The sequence below is a fragment of the Bidens hawaiensis genome, unplaced genomic scaffold (assembly GCF_021521415.1).
Source record: "Bidens hawaiensis isolate Kalapana, Puna unplaced genomic scaffold, B.hawaiensis_p1.1 tig00054259_1, whole genome shotgun sequence".
NCBI classification, from domain to species: Eukaryota; Viridiplantae; Streptophyta; class Magnoliopsida; order Asterales; family Asteraceae; genus Bidens; species Bidens hawaiensis.
This window is the reverse complement of record NW_027499794.1, coordinates 40,309-66,550: the sequence shown is the minus strand read 5'-3', so window position 1 is coordinate 66,550 and position 26,242 is coordinate 40,309. Positions and strand designations below refer to the sequence as shown.

Below are 26,242 nucleotides of genomic sequence, written 5' to 3'. Positions count from 1 at the left end.
TCACCGTTTATATGTATAACATTTTTGTAAAATATTAGTTTAAAAAAAACTCATGAAAAAAGTACATCAAATCTAAATTTTCATGTTTTCATTATTTTATACAAACTATTTTCACAAATGATTTTTTTATACCTTCAAGAATCAAATCAATGTATTATAAATTGATTTAGATCCTTACAAGATTAAAAAATGATTAATTAACCAAATAGAACTTAACTCACATGAGAGGTTGTAAGATGTCCAAATCCAAACATACTAAAGACAAAACTAAATGATGTTTGTATTCTTTTCAATATTGTAGTTCTAAAATATAATAAAAATAAAAAATATATATATATATATATATATATTGAGGATATAAATAGGCACCTTTGGCCCAAAACTTGAGTCTTGTGGCTTGACATCTCTTTTATAATTAGAGAATGGGGAGAGCACCATGCTGTGAAAAGATAGGCTTGAAGAAAGGATCATGGAGTGAAGAAGAGGATCAAATCTTGGTTTCATACATACAACAACATGGTCATCCTAATTGGCGTGCTCTACCTAAACGAGCTGGTAAATATATATATATATATATATTCATCTCTACGTTTTATCTTGAAATCTGTTTCAAGAAATGTCGAAACTAGAACGTATTGGTTGGGGTTAATATAAAGTTCTCATTTCTATTGACTACTACTAGAGGTCTAACTCGTATTTTTTGTGGCCTTTGTGGTTGTTCTTTAGGTTTATTAAGATGTGGAAAAAGTTGCAGGCTTCGATGGATCAATTATTTACGACCAGATATTAAACGAGGAAGCTTCACCAAAGAGGAAGAGGACACCATCATTCATCTACATGAAATGCTTGGAAATAGGTACCATAAGATCAATTTATTATGCCCATGTCATTACTAGCTATCAATAATTTATGTAGTTACATATCATATTCTATTTTAAAATAAATCAATTTCAAATAGTAAGTAAAACATATATATTACAATTTTATCTTTTTATACAAAATTATTTTTACATTTTAAAATTTCCACCATATAGTCGAAATGACATGTTCTAAAAAATCACTTAAAACGTTTTGATCTAATTTCACTATCCATATTATTATTATTATTATTATTATTATTATTATTATTATTATTATTATGTAATCAATTAATTATATGAATATTATATATCTCTTGATATTTAGTTCTTCATTAATTTCTTTACAAGAATTAGCAAATATAGTATTTTTCAAATCTATATTCTCTCCGATTTTTATTTTAAAAGAATACATTTTAGAAACATAGATCGGATTAACAAAATTAACCGTAAAAGATCCCATTAAACGTGTATAATTATCTATATACGAGACCTTAAAGGTTACAAGTCATAAAGCTCTAGTTTTAACCGATTTTCTTTTACAGAATCACCTACAAACTAAAAGCTATGATCAACAAGTTATATATATATATATATATATATATATATATATATATATATATATATATATATATATATATTTTATCTTTTGGTATCGTTAGATTTTATACAACTCGACAAAAATGTTTCTTTACGACAAAAGTTTACATAAACTTGTTAAAAGTCGTCGGCCTGACAACACACATACGAGTTCGTGTTAATTAAGATTTGAAACACAAGTTAAGTTCGAATTTAATATGAAGAAAGAACTTTATTAAAGTCATGGCTGCTAACCAAAAGTATTCAAAATTTGTTGAATTCAAATAAAAATGTTTTACGTAAGTTTATATAAGTTGGTCTAATATAAACATTTTTGTGGGCCCATAAAATATTCTAATTTACCACGAATCTAAACCCGGTTTTAAGGCTTCATTAATTAATAAAATTAATAATTAATTAAATTAATAATTACACAACATGCATACTCTAATACAAGACAAATAAGTGGGCATGTGCCTATTTTTTTTTGTTTTAAATACAACTTTTTAACACTATTTTCAAGACGACTGAAATAACATTATTGATAAATTAAAAGATTCATGTGTTTGATTTTGTAGATGGTCTGTAATAGCAGCGAAATTACCTGGCCGTACCGACAACGAAATAAAAAATGTTTGGCATACTAATTTAAAGAAAAGAACTGAATGCCACCAAGCAACCATCAATGTCTCTAAGAAACGTCACCTGAAACCAGAGTGTGATTCAACGGCTCCATGTCTTGAAGAATCAGACGTTTCTCAATGTCGGCATAAATCGCTTGACAAGAAACAAATTGTCTCGAGTATCCAGTCATCGTCTAGTGAGTCTTCATCAATCACAGACTCGATGACCAACTTAGTTAGTGAAGCCGGACATGAGGAATTTAATCAAGAGATGTTTCTTGATGATAGTTTTTGGTTAGAAACGCTATCGGGTGAGGGAGACAACATCATGGAATCTACATCGTTGACGAGCACATCAAGTGTTGAGCTTCCGACAACTTCGCTCACGTGCTTTAAAAACAAAGATACTAGAAATCCAATTATCGGTTGTAACACGGATGATATGTGTCTATGGTACGACCTTTTCACACATGTTGACACATTACCTGAGTTACCAGATTTTTAAGCACATGTGCAATAGTACCTTTGCTAAATTGTGTCTTGTTTTATATTAGATTGTTAAAAATAACATTAAATTTTATTATGAACAGTCCAATGGGGGTATAAAAATCATTTTGGTTTGAGACGGTTAATGAAAAATGATTACATTTTTTGTTTAACGACAAATTATTACTCCTAATCCTAAATCAGATCATATTGCCCCATAAATATAGTATTTGAACGCTCATCACTTTGGAGGGACTCATTTTTATGTAGCACCTCGCCCACAGTGCGATCACTGATGGGATTTATCATATGTTATGAAACATTGTAAATAAAAATTTGATGCCATCGAGCTGCGGGTAATATATACTTGGGTCTATTACTCTATAATTGTATTACAAAGAGATCTGATTCAAATTCTAAATTTTTCTATTGAGCCAATTTGAGTGGTCCAACCTAGATTCACCGTACGTAAGATATTTTTACTTTTATCTTAACGGTTAAATTTCTTATTAATGTATATTACTCAGACTCGGATGATCTATGTGGTTTGTTCAAATTTCACATTTCGGTCCGTAGGAAACAAGACTTGAAGCTTAAGCAAATCACAAAAACTATCAGAGTAATTTATCAGGTCAGTAAACTTTTTTTTAGATTTGATCCGGATGGTCTCATACTCACATTATCAATTTATGGATTTAACTTATTTTAAGTTGGTACAAAGTAGACCAATTTATGGATTTAACTTATTTTAAGTTGGTACAAAGTAGACGTATACAAATCGGGTATTTTTTAAACCAGGAACCGGGTAGGAATTGGTTCCGGATATGGTCAACAAAAGTCAAACCAGGTCCGAATAAGAACCGGTTCCGGGTTTTTTTTTCGGGTTTCAGGTAGTGTCGGGTTTTGACCAGGTATTTCCGGTTCCGGGTAAGGCTCCGTGGACAAATCCTATACCTGCTCTACCCGCGGGTCGGGTATGGGTACAAGCAGGAACCGATTCCGGGTCAGGTTCGGACCCGACCCTTTTGTGCACCTCTAGTACAAAGAATAAAGATTGTTCTTAAAGGACCACTTTGTTGGTTCTATGCACAAGAAGCCAAACATCAAAAGTAAAGCTTTATAATCTAAGGACCGCATGGATCGACTAAGTTCGAATCAATAGTGGACCTTTGAATGAAAATCGGGTTGGCACCATCGTTCATTCTGTGATTGCGGTACCCATTGTGAAAATAAACCAACCCATGTTTATCCAATCAAACCGACGAATATAATTGGAGTATGGTGAAAATGGCAACTCTGCCTATGACAATAAGTGTTCAAAAATTCAAAGTCCTCTGCGAAAACAGAGTCACAAGACCTAACACAAACAGCTCACCATTGTCAATCTCGTAAGAAACCAACAATGGAGTTATTTTCGGGAATCAGTAGCTGCTGCTCGAAAACTCACAAATAGTATCACAACACCGCTATGTGACTAGAGGTAATTTACGAGAGACAAGAGTATGCAAGAGCCTTCTCCTCGGTTAGCTCTTCGGCAGTCAAGTCTAGCTTCTTCCTCGAGAACTCGTCAATTGAAAGACCTTAACACAAGAAATAATTCAAGACTTAAAACATGTTTGATTATTTTAAATGAGTCATGTATGTTATTACTTTAAATTGTTTTTCGTACCTTGAACGATAGTCCATTCTCCGTTTTTGCAAGTGACCGGGAAGGAGTAAATAAGCCCGGCTGGAACGTTGTAGGACCCATCAGAGTAGACACCCATTGAAACCCAAGTTCCCTGTAATTTGCACCATAAGGGCAAAAAGGTCAGACAAAGCATATAAAGAATTAATTTCATACACCATTAATGAACTTGAAACTTTTTATATACACCGAACTTTAATAAATTTTTACTTAATGACCGTTTTACCCATTTCCATTATATTTGTTTAAACCCTATGTTTTATTTAGATTTTGATCGATGCCGACAATAAGCAAGTAAACAAAATCTGCAACTCTCTCTTGTTTTCTCGACGTCAGATGACAGAACAATCGAATTTGTATGTCCGAATCAGATAAACGAACTCGGACGTATGTATGCCATATTGCCATAAAGGAAATCTATTAAATATCATATTTTGAGAAAACCATTGTTTTATGGGTAAAAATAAATAAATAAAATTAAGTTAATAGAGGTTTAAAAAATATGATATTTTTATTGTTTTATGGGTAAAAATAAATAAATAAAATTAAGTTAAACGGGTTAAAAAGATATGATATTTTTAGTTTTGCATTGGGTATATATGATATTTTCTAAGCTTGTAGGAGTGTGTGTGAAATTGCCCCATAAATAAAACAAATCAAGCGTTAACTCAACTAACCTCTGGAGTTCCACAGACCCAGTCACGAATGTGGTCACAAGCAGAACTTGCAGCAGAGAGTGCGCTGGAAAGCTTCCTAGCCTTGATGATAGCAGCACCACGTTGTTGAACGGTGCTGATGAATCCAGATTTCAACCTAAAAGAAACAAATAACTAAATATATAAGTAAACAAAGAATTTAAAACAAAACAAAACAAAACCGAACAAAATACTTTCATACCATTCATCATCATTAACGAGCTCTGGGACCCGCTTCTCGCCAGCTGGTGTGGTAACAGTCGCGTGAGTGATATCAGGGTACTGAGTTGATGAGTGGTTACCCCAGATGATGACATTTTTGACATCAGAAACTTGGACATTAAGTTTCTCTGAGATTTGTCCAAGAGCCCTGTTATGGTCAAGCCTTGTCAAACAAGTGATGTTCTTCTCTGGGATGGACGGTGCAAACTCCTTCAAGATTAGAGCGTTGGTGTTTGCTGGATTAGCAACAACCAAAACCTGCGGGCAGATGTAAACCAAATTATATAGGATCGTAAGGCACAATAGTTACAGAAAACATCATAAAAGAAATATTTACCTTGCAGTTAGCAGCAGCATGCTTCTCAAGAGCGGAAGCTTGGGACTTGTAAATGGATACATTCTTAGACATCACGTCCTTTCTTTCCATTCCTTCTTTCCTCGGGAAACCACCAACCATGACTGCTACATTCACACCCGTGCATGCCTCAACAGCATCGGTAGTGGCAACAACTCCTGATATATAGATTACAGTAGATTTCAGTATATGAAAGATGACTCGTACATTAGCAACAATAAATGAATAAATGTTAACTAAATTAAGACCTTTAAGGAGAGGAAATGCAGCATCAACCAACTCCATTTTAACTCCATTCAAAGCCTCTGCAGCTGGTGGAATGTCGAGCATGTGCAAAATAACGGGTTGGTCAGCACCCAACATGATCCCTCTAGCAATCATGGGTACAAGAGCATATCCGATTTGTCCTGTTACAAAAACAGAGTTCAATCAGTAAGTTGTTAAAATCTCACTGTAAACCTAAGGAACAACATTTATATGCAACCACATATCTATGGTATTTCAAACAAGCGTATCTGCATTAGCAAACATGCTCACATAATCTACATGATACACCGTGCTTTTTATCTCCCAAACATATGCTTAAAAATTGTCAAATTGACACTAGCTCGCTACGCTAGTTGATCAAGATGGATTGCTAAACATATTGTGCATCGTGTGTCACATGTCTTCCATTGAAATTTAATTTAGCACAACACGGTCACAAAGACCCATGGCACCGGCACAGATGAATTGGCAGACTATTATCAGTAATGTAAGGCCCCGTTACCGGTAGCCCTACTTTCGTGTTGGATTTACTCATAAACACAGTTCTAAATATCAGAGTTAATTAAAACTTTACGCGGAATATAAAACTTTCATAAAACGTTACATAATTCATAACTTGTCTCAAAACATCCTTTGTCTTTCAACATTAAAGCATTAAAATTAAAACATAATAAGTCTTCAGATGCCAGACTCTTATTCTTCTGCCATGTGTCCCCACTCAAGCCAGCTGTCTCATCCTACTCACCTGCGTGCATACTAAAAGTCAGCTACGCTGAGTGATTTCTAGTTAATCATACATTATACAATACACAATAACTTATATTCTTTCATTCATACTTTCATACTTTCTTACTTTCACATCTTACGTTATAAAGAGCATTACGCCCTACATTCCTCGAGTATTATTAGGGCTCGGTACCCTATTTCCTCGAGTATTATTAGGGCTCGGTACCCTCTTTCCTCGAATATTAGTAGGGTTCGGTTCCTTAGTTCTCGAATATTAGTAGGGTTCGATTCCCTCTTCGTTACCATACAACCATACGTCATACCTCGAGTATTATTAGGGCTCGGTACCCTTTTCGTAACCATACAACCATCCTTTCATTCTTTTATTAACTTTATCACGTTCATACACATAAGCATACATATCATACTTACCTTATACATAGCGTTACAACCTAACAGTACGTGCAATATCCGAAGATCGTTCACGTACCATCAAGCAATCATTCAGACATTTCACATTATTCACATAAGGCATACACTTATCTCTTAGGATAAGCGTATTAACAAACATATTGAGTATGCACACAGCCCCGAAAACATAACACATAAATGGGGCTAGAAACTCACCTGAACACGGTTACGTTCACCGTTAATCGTAATCCCTTTATTCAGTTGTGCACGGCTGACTGTATAACAAGTATACGTATCAATTAACTATCACTACTCATATCATCTTTCTAGCCTTAACTAGTACCCACAACAAACAGGGGTCCGGGGGCAACGCCCCTGGCAGCGGGGTCTAGGGGCGGCAGCCCCTAGCAGGGTCCAAGGGGCAGAGCCCCTGGCTGGGGTCGAGCTGCCAGGTCAGCTTGGAAAAATTTTATTTACATTAACTGTCTTAACACATTTTCCATTAGGTTTTTAATTTATTTTCTAAGCGAACTTAACTTTAGGCGAAGTTATCAGTTAGGCGAACTTGGCCTTAGGCGAAGTTACCAGTTAGGCGAACTTGGCCTTAGCCGAAGTTACCAGTTAGGCGAACTTGGCCGTAGGCGAAGTTAAGCCTTGAAGGCGAAGTTATGCTTTGAAGGCGAAGTTATGGTTTGAAGGCGAAGTTAAGCTTTTGCAGGCGAAGTTACCCAGTTCAGCTACGGGTTTAGTTTTTATCAAGCATTTTGGCGATTTTAATACCCTTGTTATGGTTCGACATCACCCACTACGTTCCCTAACCGTTTTCGGTCGTATATATATCCCGTATATACTATAAAGCTTGGACCTTTAAGTAAAAACGTTCAATACTACGTAAACTTTAAAGGTCAAGAACATACCTTTAGCGCTCGTTCGATCTTGATTAGCTTGTTTATGCACTCTAGATCTCGTGTAATAAGATCTAATACCAACTAACGTTTACTCTCTCTCGGGTCTTGCTCGTTTATGGTGTGTGTGTGTTTGGAGTGTGTAGAGATTATGATGGAAATGAAATGAGGGTTTAGGGTTTTAGGTTGGTTTAGGGGATATTTATATCCCTTAAAGCCCATGGACTTAAGGCCCATTCTCATTTAACCCATCTTAATTAATCTAAGTCCATGATCCGTTCTTTACTCGACATTAATTAATTAATAACGCGAAATCACTAAACGTAACTTTCTTTATTTAACATTATAAATTTTAGGATGTTACAAGTAAACAAGTTATCCAAATCTTTACAAGAATTCAGTGGTCATACAGGTTATAAGCTACACCAAAAAAACATAAGAGTGCATCACAGTTCACATATTTGTGTTAAAATTTAGAACATCAATAGAATGATTTAAAAAAGTGAAAAATATCCACTAAAAGCCTAATTTTACTTGATCAAAACACCCAAAAGAAAAAAAAACACACACACAGACTGTACATATATTGTCAATGACTCATCGATTTGAGTCACTAATTACACATGAATTGATCAGATCTAGCTTAACTCAACTCAGTATCAAAACAGATCACATACTTACAAATAACAAATTATATAAGGTACAAATAGACGCGATCAGCTTAGATATATTCGATCGGTAACAAGAAAAAACCCAAAACAAATCCGAAAAACACTAGATCCCTCTAAAACCCTAGGTCACCTAAATCAAAAACATCCAAAGCAAAGTCACCACATACACTATACAGCTTTCGTCCACAATCGAGTCAAACTAAGCATGCATATATAACTTCAGATCTAGCTTAACTCAAAAGTCAAAACACTTCACAAAGTCATACGCGGCGTACTTCAACACTAATTAATAACAAATTAGATAAGACAAGAAAAAGTGATCCGATCCGATCATATATATTCGATCAATAACAAGAGAATACTCGAAACTAATCTAAACAACACCAGGTCCTCCAAATTTAATAAAATCAAACGCTGGACTAAATCCTAAAATTAAAAAACACTACTAAACCCAAGCTCACCTAGATCGAAACATCAAAGCACACAAAGCCACAAACTATGCAGCTTCCGTCAACAATCAAGTCAAACTAAGCATAAATAAAAGTCAAAACACTTAAAAAACTCATACACCTTCAAAGTACATGCATACTTCAACACTTGTTAATAACAGTCGATCAGTAACAAAATAATACTCGACAACAAATCTGAATAAACACTAGATCACTCTAAATTTTTATTAATTATTATTAAATCAAACGCATGATTAAAACCACTACTAAAACCCTAGCTCACCTAGATCAAAAACACCTATGCAGATTCCGTTCACAATCGACACAAACTATACTCCGTCCGCGATCGAGTCAAACTAAGCATGCATAAATAGTTGAGATCTAGCTTAACTCAAAGTCATACGCCTTTGACACTAGTTACTAACAAATCGAAGTAGAAGTACTTCAGATCTAGCTTAACTCGAAGTCAAAACAGTCTACAAAGTCACGCTAACACTTGCTAATAACAAATTAGATAAGGTACAAGTAATAATAATAATAATAATAATAACAATCCGATGAGATCAGATCAAATAAACTCAAGTCGATACAAATCTATATAAATTCAATCAGTAACGAATCCGAAATCGATATATAATAGATTCAGTTGTAGTAATTATACCAGCAGCACCGGTAACAAGAACTCGAACTGGATCCTTCGCCATTGATGATGATGATTTGAAATTAGCGATGAAAACGATGTTAGGGCAAGAGTAGAGTAAAGGTGTGATTTGAGCGGATATTTATGGAGTTGAAGATGACATTATTGTGTATGATACGACGCCGTTTATGGATAATAATAACAATAATAATAATAATAATAATAATAATAATGAAATCTGTGTTTTTATCTGTTTGACGATATTTGGGCTACGTCAGGCTGGGTTATGGACCATACACCTCGCGCACTTAATAGCTTGTGGGCTTCACTTTGTAGTTTCTACGCTAATAACACCTAGCTAACTGGTCCTTATTTTTCAAGCGAGTCGACTTTGATTGAGTTCGAGCTCGAGCCTTGTGTGTTTGAATTTTAAATTTTAACTCTATGCAACATAAATTATTTGGGTCATTTGCTTCTGAAGTCATTACGTTTCTGAAAAGAGTTCAGCGGGTCTGTATAGTTACATATCGATGCCAAAGAACTATAACTTTGTTTTCAATAGGATCAGATTTGCCATTCAAAAGTGGGTGACGGCGCAGCTTGTTGTCCGCTTACCCGCCTCTTTATTGTAATTGGATCATTTTGTTCAATATAAATTATTGTTTATATTTGGTTATTTAAAAAAAAAAACTATATGCATTAATTCCACACTGTAAAGCTAAGCCTCGGCTTGCTTAAGAAGTTGCACACAGGCTCCGCCCGAGCCTAGACTCATTTAAGGTTTTTCATCAACTTAGCTAAAGCCTAGCCGATCTTGAGCTTCAGTTTTGACAAGCCTAATGAGCCAAGTTCTAGTATACAATATTAGATGTTTATGTCTCATAGTTGTGTGTAAAATCGTGTCTCATATAAGACTTCATAATCGTTGGATATCATATATATTCATTAGCTTGTTAAAAATTACTAGTTATAGTTTTCAATCTTGTTACATAATTTCATTGTTTGGATGGTAGATTAGATCCATGTAAGCGGATGTATGTGTTTCGGATAATCATATTCATGTCACCTAATATCATATACGCGGTGTTGTAGCTTAGTCGGGTCAGGAGTGGCCCCGGCCCCCTCCATTTTTTCGCCCGGTGCTGTAAATTTATCTTATTCCGGCCGAAACTTTTTATACATAGGGTAAATTTATCCGTTTCGACCGAATTTTGAGTCCGGTCCCTTTGTTTTTGGCTCGGTAGTGTAAATTTATCCTTTTTTCATCGAAAAATTTTATACATGGTGTAAATTTACCCGTTTCCAACCGAAATTTTAAGCCCGACCCCTACGTTTTTCGCTCGGTAGTGTAAATTTATCCTTTTCGGCCGAAAATTTTTATACAAAATGTAAATTTACTCGTTTCCGACCGAAATTTTGAGCCCCCCCCCATCTCTTCTAGTTTATGAATCTTTCTATACGTATTAAGTCCGCCCCCCTAAATGTATATGTTCAAGCTTCGTCACTGCATACGCGTCTTATACCAGTGAAAATTGTTTAAATCTTTGGAATGTCTATGTATACCTTAGGGACTCGGTTCATAACTTCAAAAGACCAAAAATTTAATCTACTCTAAATTCAATATAATAAATTATTTCATGATAAATAAAGAAAAAGAAAGTCAACTTGTAGATTATTATTGCATGAAGTTGAAACATGAAAAGGACCCCATCAATTATTTTTATTTTTATTTCAAAAGCATGAAAAATTGAGTCATCAAAATTATTCCAAGAAGGCATGCTTCATTGCTTCAAATAGTTTTTTAGTAATTAATTAATACAGATATATTTAATTCATTTTTATAAGTTAAACAACATAAATATAAATAACTGTTTTGACCTTTAACTTTTGACTCTAGGGTCAAAATGGCAAACAAAATTATTTATGAACATATAGTACAATAAAATCTCAACAATGAATCAAACAAGGTGACAGAAAAAAAATGACCTCAGTATTTAAAGAATAGTTGGATCTTTGTATCTCTTGAAGATAGTTTCTATATCCGCCATCACATCGGGTGGTAACGGTCTCTCAGTTGTCAAGAATGCATCAACGTCCTCTTTTAGTTGTTCCAAAGACGTTGCACCAATGATAGTGCTTGTCATGAACGGCCGGTCCCTCACAAATCCAAGTGCAAGCTCAACCGGACTTAAACCATGTTTCTTTGCCATCTCAATGTATTCTGCAGTCGCTTCCTGCCATATGCGTATATATAGCGCGTGTCAAAAATGAGTCGCATAATATTTTTTTTTATTTAAATGTTGAATGATAAGATGAGTTTATAGTTTATACCCTTGCAATGGATTTATTGTATCTTTCCATGTATCCAGGGAATAACTGAAGCCTGCCTTTTTTCGCAGCTTCAGACTCGGAATCCAGATACTTTCCGCTTAATGATCCACCAGCGAGTGGAGAATAACAAAGTAAGCCCACATTGCAGTTCTTCGGATGGCATACTTCAACAAGATCAGCTGTAAAAGTTGAAACAACTCATCAATATTAGGGGTGCACGGATCGATAAAAAGCTTGAAACGAGCCGAGCATTAAATAAAGCCCGTTTAGTTATCGACCCCGAGCTCAAGCCTTGTTTAGGAAGATCGTTTAGGCCCGTCGAGCCCCAACGAGCCTAGTGTATCTTTAAGTTTTACTCCCTCCGTCCCGGACAAAGTGTCTTAGTTTGAAAATCACAAAGTTTAAGGTAGATTAAATTATTGTTTTTTTTTTGCTTACCAAATGACAATAATGCCCTTGGAAATTGGGTCCATCAATATTGTTTATTAATGTTAGTTGTGTGTGTTTAAGGGTAAACTTGGAAATTGACTAATAAATTTTGAAAGTGGACATCTGTAATGGGACAAATAAAAAAGGAAATGTGGAAACTTTAAATGGGACAGAGAGAGTAATTCTTTTGGACTTCTATGTACTAATTTCACACTGCAAAGTTGAGCTCGAGACGAGTTTTAACTTGTTTAAGGTACTGCATACGAACTTAATCTGAGCTTATCGTTTAAGGGTTTTATATTTAGTAGAATAGGCTTTGCGATTCAAAAGGGGATAGCGGCGCAGCTTGCTGCTCGCTTACCCATTATCCAGATGTAGCTCGGTTTGTGTTATATATAAATTTAAAGTTCTTCAATATATATATATATATATATAAAATTAAAATGTACAAATATATTAATAAATAATAAACGAGCCAAGCTCAAGCTTGAGAAAACGACTCACTAGTCAAGATTGGGCTTAGCTCGTTTGCACCTCTAAATTCAATATTGGCAATTAAGTATACTTTTAATGTTCATAAACGCACTCGCGTAGGTTAAAAGATCAAAAGTTCATAATGCATATTATAAGGTGATAAGAACCTACCCTCAAACTTGCATCTAACCAGCAGACTGTAACTGTTTTGAATACTGACAATCTTTGGAAGTCCTTCGGTTTCGCAGCATGAACGAACTCCATAACTCCATATGAAGTTTCGTTTGAAACACCAATGTAGCGTACCTATTCATACAAAAAGGTGGTCAATATATTTACAAATTACAAATTACAAATATAAAATATCCAAACACACAAAGTATATATTACCTTTCCTTCTTCAATTAATTCTTGAAAGGCCCGGAGCTGTTCAACAAACGGCACACTTTCCCTCCATTTTAAAGGATCGTAAAAGAACTCTCCAAACAAAGCCACGTAGCGATCGGGCCTGGAAATAAATTAGCAAAAAAAAAAGACTATGTTGTATGGTTGAGTATTCATATTTTAAGGATATGAAACTCACCAATGAATTTGTAATAAATCAATGTAATCAGTATTCAGTCGTTTTAAGCTTTTCTCGACGCTTTCTTTAACGTTGGCAGCATCAACCCTCGCAACTCCTGCATTGTCTCTCAAGTAAGGAGATCTATCGGTATAACCAGCCACTTTAGTGGCCAATATAATCTGCAATATAACAGAAGAATATTATGAAATAATAAGAATTATTGGATGAAAAAGAGTATGAATATATTAGAGTGAACTGCGTCCAAATCTGCGGTTTTAGTCCAATAGTTTCAAATTTGCGATTTTCGTCCCTGTGGTTTCATTTCACTTGCAATTAAACCCGAATTCATTAACCCCGTTAAGTCTGGTCATTAAACCCATCAACGTGCCCCTCACGCGAGGGGCATTTTTGTCCTTTTTCTCCCCAAATAAACCCCAGTCGTAATTCGCAAGCCCCCCACACGTGAGGGGCTGGGGTATATTTGGGAAAAAAAGGACAAAAATGCCCCTCGCGTGAAGGGTGAGCTGATGGGTTTAAAGACCATACTTAACGTGGTTAATAAATTCGGGTTTAATTGCAAGTGAAATGAAACTACAGGGACGAAAATCGCAAATTTGAAACTATTGGAATAAAACCGCATATTTGGATAAACCGCAGAGACGAAAACCACAGTTTACTCAATATATTATAAAGAGGTTTTGTACCTGGTCACGAGGTCGAGATTTCAACCAGTTTCCAATATAAGTATCTGTCAACCCTTGTGTCTCCTTCTTCATTGGAATCGGATACTTTACAAAAATGGTAAAAAAAAAAAAAAAAGTGGTTAAAAGAGCAAATAGTAGTTGAAATAAAAACATATAACTTGAGAAGGCAGACTATATAACTGCCTAATAGAGGTATCATTCATGTCTATATGTCACTGTAAATATGCATTAGTTGTCATGTAGTTTATTCATTATCAATATAGAAGATATTATTATTGTTATTACTATTTATTAAAGATATAACTTCATACCACTTCTGCAGTGTCTAAAGTATTAATGCCATGTTCAAATGCATATGAAAGTATTTCATGAGCCTCCTTCTCTGTGTTCTGTTGCCCAAATGTCATCTGTAATTTTAACATGAATTAGCAATTATTAATACCTTAAATATCTCCGTTATTAAAACATGTTTTCGGCCTTATCAAGCCTCAAATAAAGCTCGTTTACTTATTGAACTTGAGCTTTGTATGGGAAGATCATTTTGGCTCGTCGAGCCTTAACGAGCTTAGTGTATTTATAAAACTCTTTTGGACTTCTATTAATTGATTTCACAATACACAGCTGAGCTCGAGCCAAGCTTAGGCTCGTAAAGTTATTCTCAAAATATATATAGATAATTAAAGATGTATGAAATTACTTAATAAATAATAAACAAGTTGAGCCTGAGCCGAGCTCCAGCTTGCAAAATTGACTAACGGGCCGGGCTCCTGCTTTAGAAAACGAGCTCGAAACAAGCCGAGCTGAGGATATACCGAAGTTGCTACAATTAATTCATAGATGGATAAATCTATATTCTGTCTCGTATATTTTACGATTTTTTGGAATTATGACTAACATTATCAAGCTTAAAGCTTTATTGGACAAGCGAACGGTTCACAAACACCTAACCAAGTTTGTGTTGCTTTTAAACATTCATTTTCATATGTTAATTTTACATATAAATTAATCACAAAAAACGATATGATAAGATTATAAAAGTCATTAAAAATTAGTAAAACCTTCATTGAACAAATATAAACAAACAAACTTTAGCGAACATAAAAGGAGTTAAGTAGTAAATGAACACATTATCACTATCGAACGTTCACGGACACAATTGAACAAACACAACCTCTGATTGTGTTTGTTCATTGCCGGAGAATTGAATTTGCAAACTCAACCACACATTTAAAACTAAAGGTGGGCAAATAAACCGGTTAACCGAACAGAGTTGAAAAGCGAACCGAAACATTTGAAACGAAACCACACATTTAAAACTAAAGGTGGGCAAATAAACCGGTTAACCACACATTTGAAACGAACCGTAGGTTTGGAACCGGTTTGTACGGGTGTGCGTGGTGCGGTTCGGTGCAGTTTTGGGCTAAAACCAAACCAAAAACCAAAACTTCGGTTTTTGGTTTTTTGAAACCGTTCGGTTTCGGTTTTTTGGTATTCGTTTTGGGTTTGGTTATTTCGGTTTTTACTATTTGAGCTTGAAAATTTTAGGCCGAAAAAAACTTAGACCAAAAATAATGAATTTAGGCATAATTTTGTTGATTATTAACTAAGTGACTGTGACTATAATCCCTTTATTAAATTCTTGTAACTTACTTAAAATAAAAACTAAAAATCTAGAAATTCACTTCGGTTATGTTTTTTCCGTTTTTATTACATGCAAAACCGAAACCGAACCACAAGTTTGGTTTTTACAAAAACAAAAAACCAAACTGTCAGATTTTGTTTCGGTTCGGTTTTTTCAGTTTATATTTTCCGGTTTTGTCGGTTCCGGATCGGTTTTTTAGGAATTTCGCACACCTCTACCGGTTTGTAATTTTCTCAACCAACGTCGAAATGAGAAGTTGCAGGCGGAAGCATGGCGAGACGAAATGCGGTTAGTGTTGGATAGAAGAGGATGAAATTGAATTACAGGTGAAGAAGAAGAAGAAAGAATTGGATATTAGAGGTTTTAGCCACACAAAAATGGTTGGCTTCTAAACGGTCAAATTGTTCTTTTACCGCCAACTTTTGGGCTGTAATTCTGTAAACGAACCGAACGAACATGAATAAGGTCGCTCGTGTTTGTTCGTTAAGGAGATAATTTGTTCAAGAACGGTTTAATCGAACGAACATATCGAACATGGGTATGTTAGTGTTCGTTCATTTAACTTCAAACGAACATGAATGCTTAATCGAACGAATGAATATTTAAGTTTTTGTTTGTTTATTTAAAAAACAAACACGTGTGTTCGTTTATGTTCGTTTAGCATAATTGAACAAAGAAAAACGAACATAAATGAACACAAGTTAACAAATACAAAACTTTTAAGTAATTAACTTATCCAAAAAAAATATTTAATTATTTTTATTAACACATAAATAAACAAACATAAACGAACGTTCTTACGTTCATGAACATAAGTGAACGAACGGAACATGTATTGATGTTCGTTCGTTTAAATAAACGAACAAAAATTTTTTGTTCGTGTTCGTTCGTTTATTAAATAAACAAACATAAAACGTTCGGTTAGTTTACAGGCCTACCGCCAACTTGATTTTTTTCTTTATTTTAAGATTTTCTTGTGTGCCAGGTCACCGCACTCTCTGAATTAGAGAGTCTTGTTGCTCCACTCTGGTCAGACTATTGTCTTAACCAGGCTCACGCTAGCTTTAGTGTTTGGCTTGGGCGTTTCCATGAGAAACCATACCGCCAGCTGCCACTTGAAAATCGTTGTGTCACTACAATAGCAGAACGTTCTGGCGTAAAACACGATGGGTCTAGAACCCAGGTGGAGCCAAAGTGCCAGAAGTGGAGATGTAAACCCAAAAAACTGAATAAGAGTTTAAGAATATGACCAAATGTCCTTTCAACTAGTCAATGTTGACAAAATGTCTATTTGACCAACTAATTTTTATAATGCGCACTCTTAAACTGATCGACTCAATTACTTTTTAGTCACAACTTGACAAGATTTTTTACCAATCAGATTATGTCATTTGTTTAAAAAATCTCGTCATAATTAAAAAAAAATCTCGTTGGACACCAAAATAATCGTCGGACATCTAGATAATCTTGTTGGCTTTGACGGTTTTACGTAGATGGTTAAAAATCATGTCAAATAATGATTAAAAAATAATATGTTCACTGGGTTTTAGTGTAGACATTTTGAGAAATGATTGGTTAAATAAATATTTTATCAACATTGATTAGTCAAATGGACATTTAAGCCACGCATACCGTAAGGCCATGAGAGTCGGATTTTGTAAGCTTTTACGGTTGTGTTTCAAAACAAATGGATTTGTGAGAAAAGGTCACTTATATTTGTTTTAGTAAACAAATATAAAATAACTAATTGTTTTATAGTAGCTTTTATCTCTCGTATTACAGAAATTGTTTTACTATTCCTTTCTAATATTAATATATTTTTTTAGCTTTTAATTTTATTTATTTTAAGAAAGTTGAGTTTGATAATGAAAAGTTTTCACATATAAATGAGATATAACCTGGTTTAAAAGTTACATAGGTTTTGTAAATTTTAAAACTTGTTACATCTTTGAACCTTCATCTTTACTATGTATTCCTTTTGATTTTAATTGTAACCAACTTCCCACCAACGATTTTCCAACGACCATAATTTTTTCTTACGTTAATATATTTTTTTAAAAATTGCACCCTAAAAATGAGTATTTTATTGTCTTTAATTTGGATATGGTATGCTATAGTTTTCTCAACTAAAAAAATAACATGCTACGTATGTGTGTTCATAATTCGGTTTTAACAGTTTCTAAGTTAAAATGTGAGCCAAACCGTTGGTTTGATTTTTGTCATTGAACACCAAAGCTGAACCGTCGAAAATTTAAATTGAATTGTTACTAATGGTTTAGTTTCACGCACTGAGCTTCAATAATAACTTTACAGTCCGATCTGATTTTATATGGCCTATTTTTTGGTATAAACCGTAAAACGAATTGTTTGTTACGGTTTGAACATTCAGAAACCAGCTAATCAAAAGTGGTGATTGGTTTAAATGTGTTCAAGGTGTCAAACGAACCCTGAACATCTGTAATTTTTACATGATTACTAAGATTTTTGTTTCCCGCCGCATCGCGCTGGCACCCGTCTAGTTAACTTTTAGTATATCTCTATTTTATATAATTTGCATACCAAATATTTGGTGAGATTAACTTTTAATTTAATGAGATGTTATAACCCGTTTAAGGGCTATCTGGGTTTGGTGGGACTCATATATGTGAATTCGGGTTAAATGCATGAGAAACTTTTATTTACAAATAAAACAATATGATGACTTAAGAAAAAGTAGAGAGCAGCCATAAAAATTTTAGAGGTTTCATTTATATATATTTAAGATTTAAGATTAAGATTTAGTAACTACAAATATTATAAATGCATTGGTTAATCGGTTACTGCTTCTCACACTTATATTCAATTGTTTTAAATAAAGATATGAACAAAATTGTTTAATTATTCCTATATTGAGGATTCAAGTCTTGTGGTTGTCAAAAAAAAGTGCAATTTAAGATTAGAGTTAGAGAGTTTGGTAGTTATCATTATAGATGCCCAAACTAGGAATTTTCAGAATTGGGAACCGGGTATGAATCAGTTTCGGGTATAGTCGGATATTTGACCGTTTTTTTCGGGTCGGGTTTTGATCGGGTATTCCGGTTCCGGGTACAACTCCAGGGAGAAATCTTATACGAGGTCGTTGCCGCAGGTCGGATACGGATAGAAACCGGTTGCGGGTCAGGTTCGGAACCGAGTATTTTGTGCACCTCCGGTTATCATTTCTAAAAAAAGTAGATTCATTGAGTACCACATTATGTTTCTAATATACTTTCATATTCGGATATAGTTTAAAGTCCGAGTCTCTTTAAAAACAACATCTATATCTCTTAAGATCGAAGTTTGTTTGTCTACGTCACAGCCACATAGTTATTTATGTTGTTTTTATAAATTAAAAAACATAAATAATTGTTCGACAAAACGTCCAAATTCACAACTTCAAGGGTCAAAATGGTTAACAGAACGAACCCTAACCGAAAACCCATAAATGATTTATGAACATATAGTACAAGATCTCGACAACGAATCAAAAAGGTGACGAAAAAAGGACCTCAGTGTCTAAAGAATAGTTGGATCTTTGTATCTCTTAAAGATAGTTTCAATATCCGCCATCACATCGGGTGGTAAGGGCCTCTCGGTTGTCAAGAATGCATCGATATCCTCTTTCAGTTGTTCCAAAGATGTCGCACCAATGATCGTGCTTGTCATGAATGGCCGGTCCCTCACAAATCCAAGTGCCAGCTCAACCGGACTCAAACCATGTTTCTTTGCCATCTCAATGTATTCTGCAGTTGCTTCCTGCCATATGAATATATATAGCATGAGTCAAAAATGAATCTTCTCAAATCATAGATTATAAAACGGGTCCATTTTGTTCTTCTGATCTTCTCAAATCATACAAGTCAAAATGAATTGCTTTTATAACATGCTATCGTAAAACGTGTCCAAATGGGCCTACAGTCCAGCACCACCCACGGCCATTGTCTGTCACAACCACCTACTAGTGATCATGGACACCGCCGACACCTGTTGCTGCTAGCAACCACAAAAGAAATAGCTGGTGAACCCATTTTGATCGGGTTTTTTTTAAACTACTCGTTCAAACTCAAGCCCTTTTTGGTCAAAGCTTGTTTTGAGTTACTTGCAGACCAGGCCTGACGAGACCCCACCTGCCCTTTCTGCTGGGCTTGGGCTTAGTTTTGTCGGTTAGTGATAAACCGATAATAATGAGCAAGAAGATAACTTTGACATGATTTTTTCCTCAAATTAGTTATACTCCCAAAAGGGTAAATTTTGCAACATTTACGGAAGGAGTATTTGAGCTGAAAGAGAGGTTTAAGCAAGGACTTTAGGCCCCAAAATTTAAAAAGTAACAAATTATATGTAGGCAATTATGGTTTTAAGATCGTTTGGTTCGTAGTCTATAACTATACATATGCATAGATGACATAGGAGTCACATGATCACAAACAAATTTTCTTATGAAAAAGGCCCCAATTTTATTATGCGATTTAGGCCTCCAAAAAGATTGAGAGTTTGAGACGGTCCTAGCAAGGCTAAGAACAGAGTAAGAACATTATGAGAACAGGATCTTGGGAATCCAAGACAGCATACAGAAACTAATTGACAAAAGTATAGTTTATAGTTTATTGATGCATCACAAATATGAGATTTGAACACAAGGTCTCCCTGGTCATCCATTTGGATTTTGCTAAATAAATAGCAGCTGAATGAAACAAGATAAATAGGTTAAGGTGATGAAGTATACCTTAGCGATGGATTTGTTGTATCTTTCCATGTATCCAGGGAATAACTGAAGCCTGCCCTTTTTAGCAGCTTCAGACTCTGGATCCAAATACTTTCCGCTTAATGCTCCACCAGCGAGTGGAGAATAACTAAGTAAGCCCACATTGCAGTTCTTTGGGTGGCATACTTCAACAAGATCAGCTGCAAAAGCCGAAAGAACACATCAAACATGATCAAAAGTTCACAATGTGATGCATCTTATAGAACGGTTAGAACTTACCCTCAAACTTGCATCTAACTAACAGACTGTAACTGTTTTGAATACTGACAATCTTTGGAAGTCCTTCGGTTTTTGCAGCATGAACGAATTCCGTAACTCCATATGAAGTTTCATTTGAAACACCAATGTATCATACCTAATTAATACCATAATTATTAAAAGCCCTCGCTTCTTGCGCCTAGGCCCATTATTCAGGCGAGGCTCAGTTAATGCGCTTCTAGTTCCTAGGCGAGCGCTTCGGCAATGTCTATGCCAAGAACATGAGAACATAAAAGCCGAGCAAAAGAAACACAAGGGATGCTATTGAAACATAGATCTAGGAGAAGTCAAAGGCATTATATTGATACATTTTGTTATTCAAGTTTTGGATTACATTTGAATCTTGACTAGTTTAGAACTTTTGGTACTAATTAGATGATATTAAATGTTATATAATAGCTTTTGTTTATTTTATTTGAAGAATAGTTTTATTTTTCATATACATTATATATTTTTTAAGTTTTTATTTAAGTGCGCTTATTTTTCCTCATGCCCTCGCTTTTTTGCGCCTTGCGCCTAGACCCTAGGCAAGGTCTATGCGCCTAACGCATTTGATAACTATGATTAATACAAAAAGGTTGTTAATATAACCACAGTTGGTTGTACCAGAAAGTATATCATGTCAATTTTGGGATCCAAAGATGTCTTGAAACTTACCACATATTCAATTAGCGTTTATACACGTTTAAATATATCCAAACACACAAAGTATTTATTACCTTTCCTTCTTCAATAAGCTCTTGAAAGGCCCTGAGCTGTTCAACAAATGGCACACTTTCCCTCCATTTTAAAGGATCATAAGTGAACTCCCCAAACAAAGCCACATAACGGTCTGGCCTGGAAAGAAATTAAGCAAAAAAGGTGTTAATATCATATAATTTCAGACTAAATGTATGAGAACGTTTTTTGGGTTGTAAATGTCTTGACAACACACTACATATGATCCAGATGGCACCATTTCTATATGAGAAATATTCAAATTTAAGGATATGAAACTCACCAATGAATTTGTAGCAAATCAATATAATCAGTATTCAGACGTTTTAAGCTTTTCTCCACACTTTCTTTAATGTTGGCAGCATCAACCCTCACAACTTCTGCATTATCTCTTAGGTAAGAAGATCTCTCTGAATAACCGGCCACTTTAGTGGCCAATATAATCTGCAAGTAATGTCAACCATTAAAATTTTGTAATGAATGCAAATAAAGGGATATTAATACCTTCTCACTAACACTTCCAATTATATATATACCATCACTTAATTAGTAAAAAATAAGATACAAAAAGACAGTGACAATTTTATAAAGGGGAAAAGTACCTGCTCACGAGGTCGAGATTTCATCCAGTTTGCAATATATTTATCTGTTAATCCTTGTCTCTCCTTCTTCACTGGAACTGGATACTAAATGGAGAAAAAGAACCAAAAGTTGTTCAACATAAAAGAGATTATTATTTGTTAAAGATGAAAATCCATACAAATGAAAAGGATTGTGAAGTAATGAGAATGATTATTTCTTACAATTTCTGCAGTGTCTAAAGTATTAATGCCATGTTCAACTACATAGGAAAGCAGTTCATGAGCTTCCTTCTCTGTGTTCTGTTCTCCAAATGTCATCTGTAATTTAGCATGGAATACCAACTATTAGAAGAACCTTAAATTATACTTTAGAAGTTGAAACATGAGAGAATCAACCATTATGAAGGATAAGAACATCAAAGTGAACAAAATATGTTAAAATACCGAACTATTAAATATATATAGGTTTTGGATTATGTATTTCCTGGATAACTTTATGAATCGAGTAATAAGTCCATTTCAGGTTAAAGTATTTTGCGTATAGACAAAATCAGCAATCGGTTAAGACAGAAAGTGTTCCCAAAGAACTTGATGTTATTTTCTGTAATAATTCGCATCAATTCACATTGTTACCTGTTACTACAACCCTATAGTTCATATAGACATATGCCTATCTTGTATGTTCTATGATATTTTGGCATTGTAGCTAACATTATATTGCATAGATGATGACAGAGATGACACTGTAACCACATGTGATGATCATCAATAAAGACTATTGGCTTCACAAACTTTCTATCAGTAACATGCTGCTATAAATTTAAAAAGGGAAATTACCAAAATAGACAAATGTACTAAACTTCTTACAAAAACAAGCAAAGAAAAATAGCCTTGAGCTCCAAAGGCGCCTAAGTAATAGCTTATAGGCTACAAAGGTGCCTAATCGTATTTCAATGTTGCAAGGGGCAGTTTTCTTAGGCTCCAGAGTCCAGAGGTGCCTAAGTATCAGCGTGTCAGCTACAAAGGTGTGTAAATGTATTTTCATGGTTGTATGGACAGTGTGCATAGGCTCCAGAGCTGCCTAGTGGTGCCTAAAGGGGTTGCGTCTATCTCTTAATGGTTATGCATAGGGTGTAATTGTGTAAAAGAGCTGAACCGACCCTCGAGCTCGGCGCGTTTTGACCTACAAGTGCTCGTCGTTTAGAGCTCTTTTTCTAGAGCTCGAGCTCGAGCTCAGCTTGTTTATTATTTATTAATTAATTTATATACATTTTTTGTTGTTTTATATATTTTGAGAAACACCTTAAACAAGCCTAAGCTCAGCTTAGCTCGTTTAGTACCTTAAACGAGCTCGTTCAACCTCGGCGATGAAGTGTTAATATAATGCATAGAAGTTCAATATAGGTAAAACTTATACAAGACTAAGCCTAGCTCAAGCTCAAGCTCAAGCTCAAGCTCGTTAAGGCTTGATGATCCTAATTGAGCTTCCTATGCATTGCTCGAGCACGGGCTCAATAACCAAACGAGCTATATATAAGGCCCGGACTCAGCTTGAGCTCAAAAAAGCTCGGCTCGTTTTAAACGTTTTATTGGTCCGATCTAAAGTAGCTCGCGAGATCGTTAAGGCTCGACGATCCTAATTGAGCTTCCCATACAATTCTCGAGCACAAGATCGATAACTAAATAAGCTTTATTTAAGGCTCGGACTCAGCTCGAGCTCAAAAGCGTTTTTTCTGTCCGATCTCAAGCAACTCGACTCGTTTGCACTTTGCACCCCTATAATAAGTTGAAATACCTAATTTTACTATTAAATATTAACATAACATAACATCCGATCCCTCATACCGAAACAATTAAAGTAGTTGGTTGCTTCTCAAACTGTAACATCAATCACAAACTTCAAATTGTTAGTTAAGGCAAATATGTAAAATAGTACGTGCCACGTCAGCACAGTTAGTTAAGATGCTGTTACATTATAGTTAGTTAGTTTGTTAATGTTATGAGTTATGAAAGTCGGTTCTATCACTGTATATCTGTATATATAATATATATATATATATATATAATAACCTAACCTAACCTAACCTAGGGCTTGTATTCAATTAGAAAATGAAATTAAGTAAAACAGTAAAATGAAGAAAGAAACTGACAGTGCCGAAGGTGATTTCACTGACGACGAGATTAGAATCACCGAGTTGATTATACTGCATGCTGCTTCGCTGCGGTTGAGCCATGGCTGTGATTATAGTTGACTTGAGCTTGTTGTTTCTGTTGACGGACTTGTGAAGGTGACGTGGCAGTGAGAAGTTGCAGGTGGAAGCATGGCGGTTGTTGTTGTTGTTGGATAGAAGAGGATGAAATTGAATTACAGGTGAAGAAGAAGATGAAGCCATTGGAGTGAGTAAATAAAAATTGGATAGAGAGAGATTCAGTTACGCTATAAAATGGCCGGCGTGGGATTGTGCAGCGTGGAAGTGGTCAGACCGAGGTGCATAAAAACCCGAAACCGGACCCGTAAAAAAACCTGGAATCGAGTGTTTTTTATTTTTTTACTAACCGAACTCGTACCCGACTGAATAGTATATGTAATTGTATTTCAGGACCCGAAACCGGATTTTTTAAAGGAAAATTTCTAAAATATCCATTTTAAATAAGGTGGGCAATGATTTGTCCATAACCATCATAAATTCCTCAAATGTCCATAATCAATACCGTCAGATTCTCCTTTAAACTTTGTCAGACTCACTTATTTTAAACCAATAGCTACTTGCCATGTGTCACATATCATCGGACATTCATATATACCGTCGACCCAACATATATATCGTCGGCCTTGCATATATATCGTCGGCCTTGCAAAATTTAGGAAATGGTTTTAAAAATAAATTCTTTTACAAAAGAAATTGTTAAGTTAGGAATTAGGATCCGACGGTATATTTGTGAGGCCGACATCATATACCATCCTCCAACGGTATTAAGTAAGGACGACGGTATATACCACACGTGGCAAATAACTACTGGTTTAAAATAAGTGAGTTTAAAGAAGTTTAAGAGATGAGACAAGGTTATTGGTAATGGACATTTGAGGAATATATGATAATGATAGACAAAAACTTGACCACATTGTTTAAAATGGACATTTAGGGGATTTTCCCATTTTTAAATACCCGATCTATACACAAAATTACCTGAAAATATACCGAAAATTACCTCAAAAAAGTGCAGCCCTTTAAAAAACCCAATTTATACCCGAAAAATGGGTTTTTTCCAATATCTGGAATTTAAATATTTGGTTTTAGAATACCCGGTTTTATATCCGACCCGAACCCGGTGAATAGGGTATGGTTTTTTAAAAAAATACCCAGACCCGAACCCAATGCAGGTATGACCAAAAATCCGATCATACGCGGTTCCATATTCGGTACAATTTCTTGTAACCACGCACATGTCATCACACCCGCAAAATCATAAAAATACCTTTAGTTATTCGCTACAACACATGAATAATCGAAGTTGCATGAGACCACCAGGAACACGAAACATCGTGTTTTGCAAATTAACACAATTGCTTTGAAAAGCACCTTATCGAAAAATTGTAGCACAATTGTTATTCAAATAGACTCAAAAGCATGTTTATTATCATGTCTTAGTCAATACGTCTATTTTGATAATTTTCCCTATCTTATAGCCCGTGCTATTGAAGGTATTTTAATTTTTCTATACTGAGAAGTTTCATCTCTCTCTTTTAAACCAAATTCAACACTTAACTTTATATAGTATTGCTCAACAATTAAGCATTGTGATTTATGAGTGTGGCTAACTTCAATGCTTTATATTTAACCAATTAACTTGTCCCACGCTCCGACTTATTTATCTTGTTGTCCTGTTATCTTTCTCTATACATTTTATATTAAACCGTTTAGGACATTTAACCTAATGATGTTTATATTTTGCCTATTTTTCTATCCTAATTAATACCAAAATTTAGCTCTTGTTGCTATATTAAACTCGTCTCACATATTTAACTCGTATAATTCTTATGCTATTTACGTTACCCTACCAATACATCGAAACATTTGAATTACATTTTTGAAGAGGTAGGTCCCAGCAGAGCCCAGTTGGACCCGCAAGACTCACCTTGAAGAGGGACGTCTGCGCAAAGACCAACTGGTTCCGCAGGACCCA

The 26,242-nt window shown here is 34.9% G+C and overlaps 2 protein-coding genes and 2 pseudogenes across 4 annotated transcripts; 1 reads left to right on the top strand and 3 right to left on the bottom strand.

Moving 5' to 3' along the window:
- Positions 1-362: 362 nt before the first annotated feature.
- On the top strand, positions 363-2,564 carry LOC143600538 (transcription factor MYB30-like). The gene is made up of 3 exons (XM_077078198.1): positions 363-555; positions 727-856; positions 2,015-2,564. Exons 1-3 carry the CDS (start codon positions 423-425, stop codon positions 2,562-2,564), a joined length of 813 nt encoding a protein of 270 aa, XP_076934313.1. The 5' UTR covers positions 363-422.
- Positions 2,565-3,789: 1,225 nt separating this feature from the next.
- On the bottom strand, positions 3,790-9,758 carry LOC143600542 (malate dehydrogenase). The gene is made up of 7 exons (XM_077078202.1): positions 9,595-9,758; positions 5,753-5,911; positions 5,487-5,662; positions 5,130-5,407; positions 4,910-5,045; positions 4,215-4,326; positions 3,790-4,125 (listed from the first exon to the last, which is right to left on the bottom strand). Exons 1-7 carry the CDS (start codon positions 9,635-9,637, stop codon positions 4,031-4,033), a joined length of 999 nt encoding a protein of 332 aa, XP_076934317.1. The 5' UTR covers positions 9,638-9,758; the 3' UTR covers positions 3,790-4,030.
- Positions 9,759-11,549: 1,791 nt separating this feature from the next.
- LOC143600543 (uncharacterized) lies at positions 11,550-14,483 on the bottom strand (annotated as a pseudogene). Its single transcript, XR_013147492.1, has 7 exons — positions 14,388-14,483; positions 14,077-14,160; positions 13,391-13,551; positions 13,198-13,321; positions 12,979-13,113; positions 11,905-12,083; positions 11,550-11,807 (listed from the first exon to the last, which is right to left on the bottom strand). The product of XR_013147492.1 is annotated as an uncharacterized LOC143600543 (transcript).
- Positions 14,484-19,062: 4,579 nt separating this feature from the next.
- On the bottom strand, positions 19,063-24,450 carry LOC143600541 (uncharacterized; annotated as a pseudogene). Its single transcript, XR_013147491.1, has 8 exons — positions 24,208-24,450; positions 22,280-22,375; positions 22,079-22,162; positions 21,760-21,920; positions 21,479-21,596; positions 20,721-20,856; positions 20,463-20,641; positions 19,063-19,492 (listed from the first exon to the last, which is right to left on the bottom strand). The product of XR_013147491.1 is annotated as an uncharacterized LOC143600541 (transcript).
- Between the last annotated feature and the right edge of the window lie 1,792 nt (positions 24,451-26,242).

Bases quoted from the DNA above. Each gene is read 5' to 3' on its own strand.
- LOC143600538 (XM_077078198.1), top strand. From the start codon at position 423: ATGGGGAGAGCACCATGCTGTGAAAAGATAGGCTTGAAGAAAGGATCA. The intron at 556-726 runs GTAAATATATAT...GTTGTTCTTTAG, and splicing joins TGCTCTACCTAAACGAGCTG to GTTTATTAAGATGTGGAAAA. The intron at 857-2,014 runs GTACCATAAGAT...TTGATTTTGTAG, and splicing joins CATGAAATGCTTGGAAATAG to ATGGTCTGTAATAGCAGCGA.
- LOC143600542 (XM_077078202.1), bottom strand. From the start codon at position 9,637: ATGGCGAAGGATCCAGTTCGAGTTCTTGTTACCGGTGCTGCTG. The intron at 5,663-5,752 runs GTCTTAATTTAG...TCTATATATCAG, and splicing joins TGCATTTCCTCTCCTTAAAG to GAGTTGTTGCCACTACCGAT. The intron at 4,327-4,909 runs GTTAGTTGAGTT...TGCAAATTACAG, and splicing joins GGGTCTGTGGAACTCCAGAG to GGAACTTGGGTTTCAATGGG.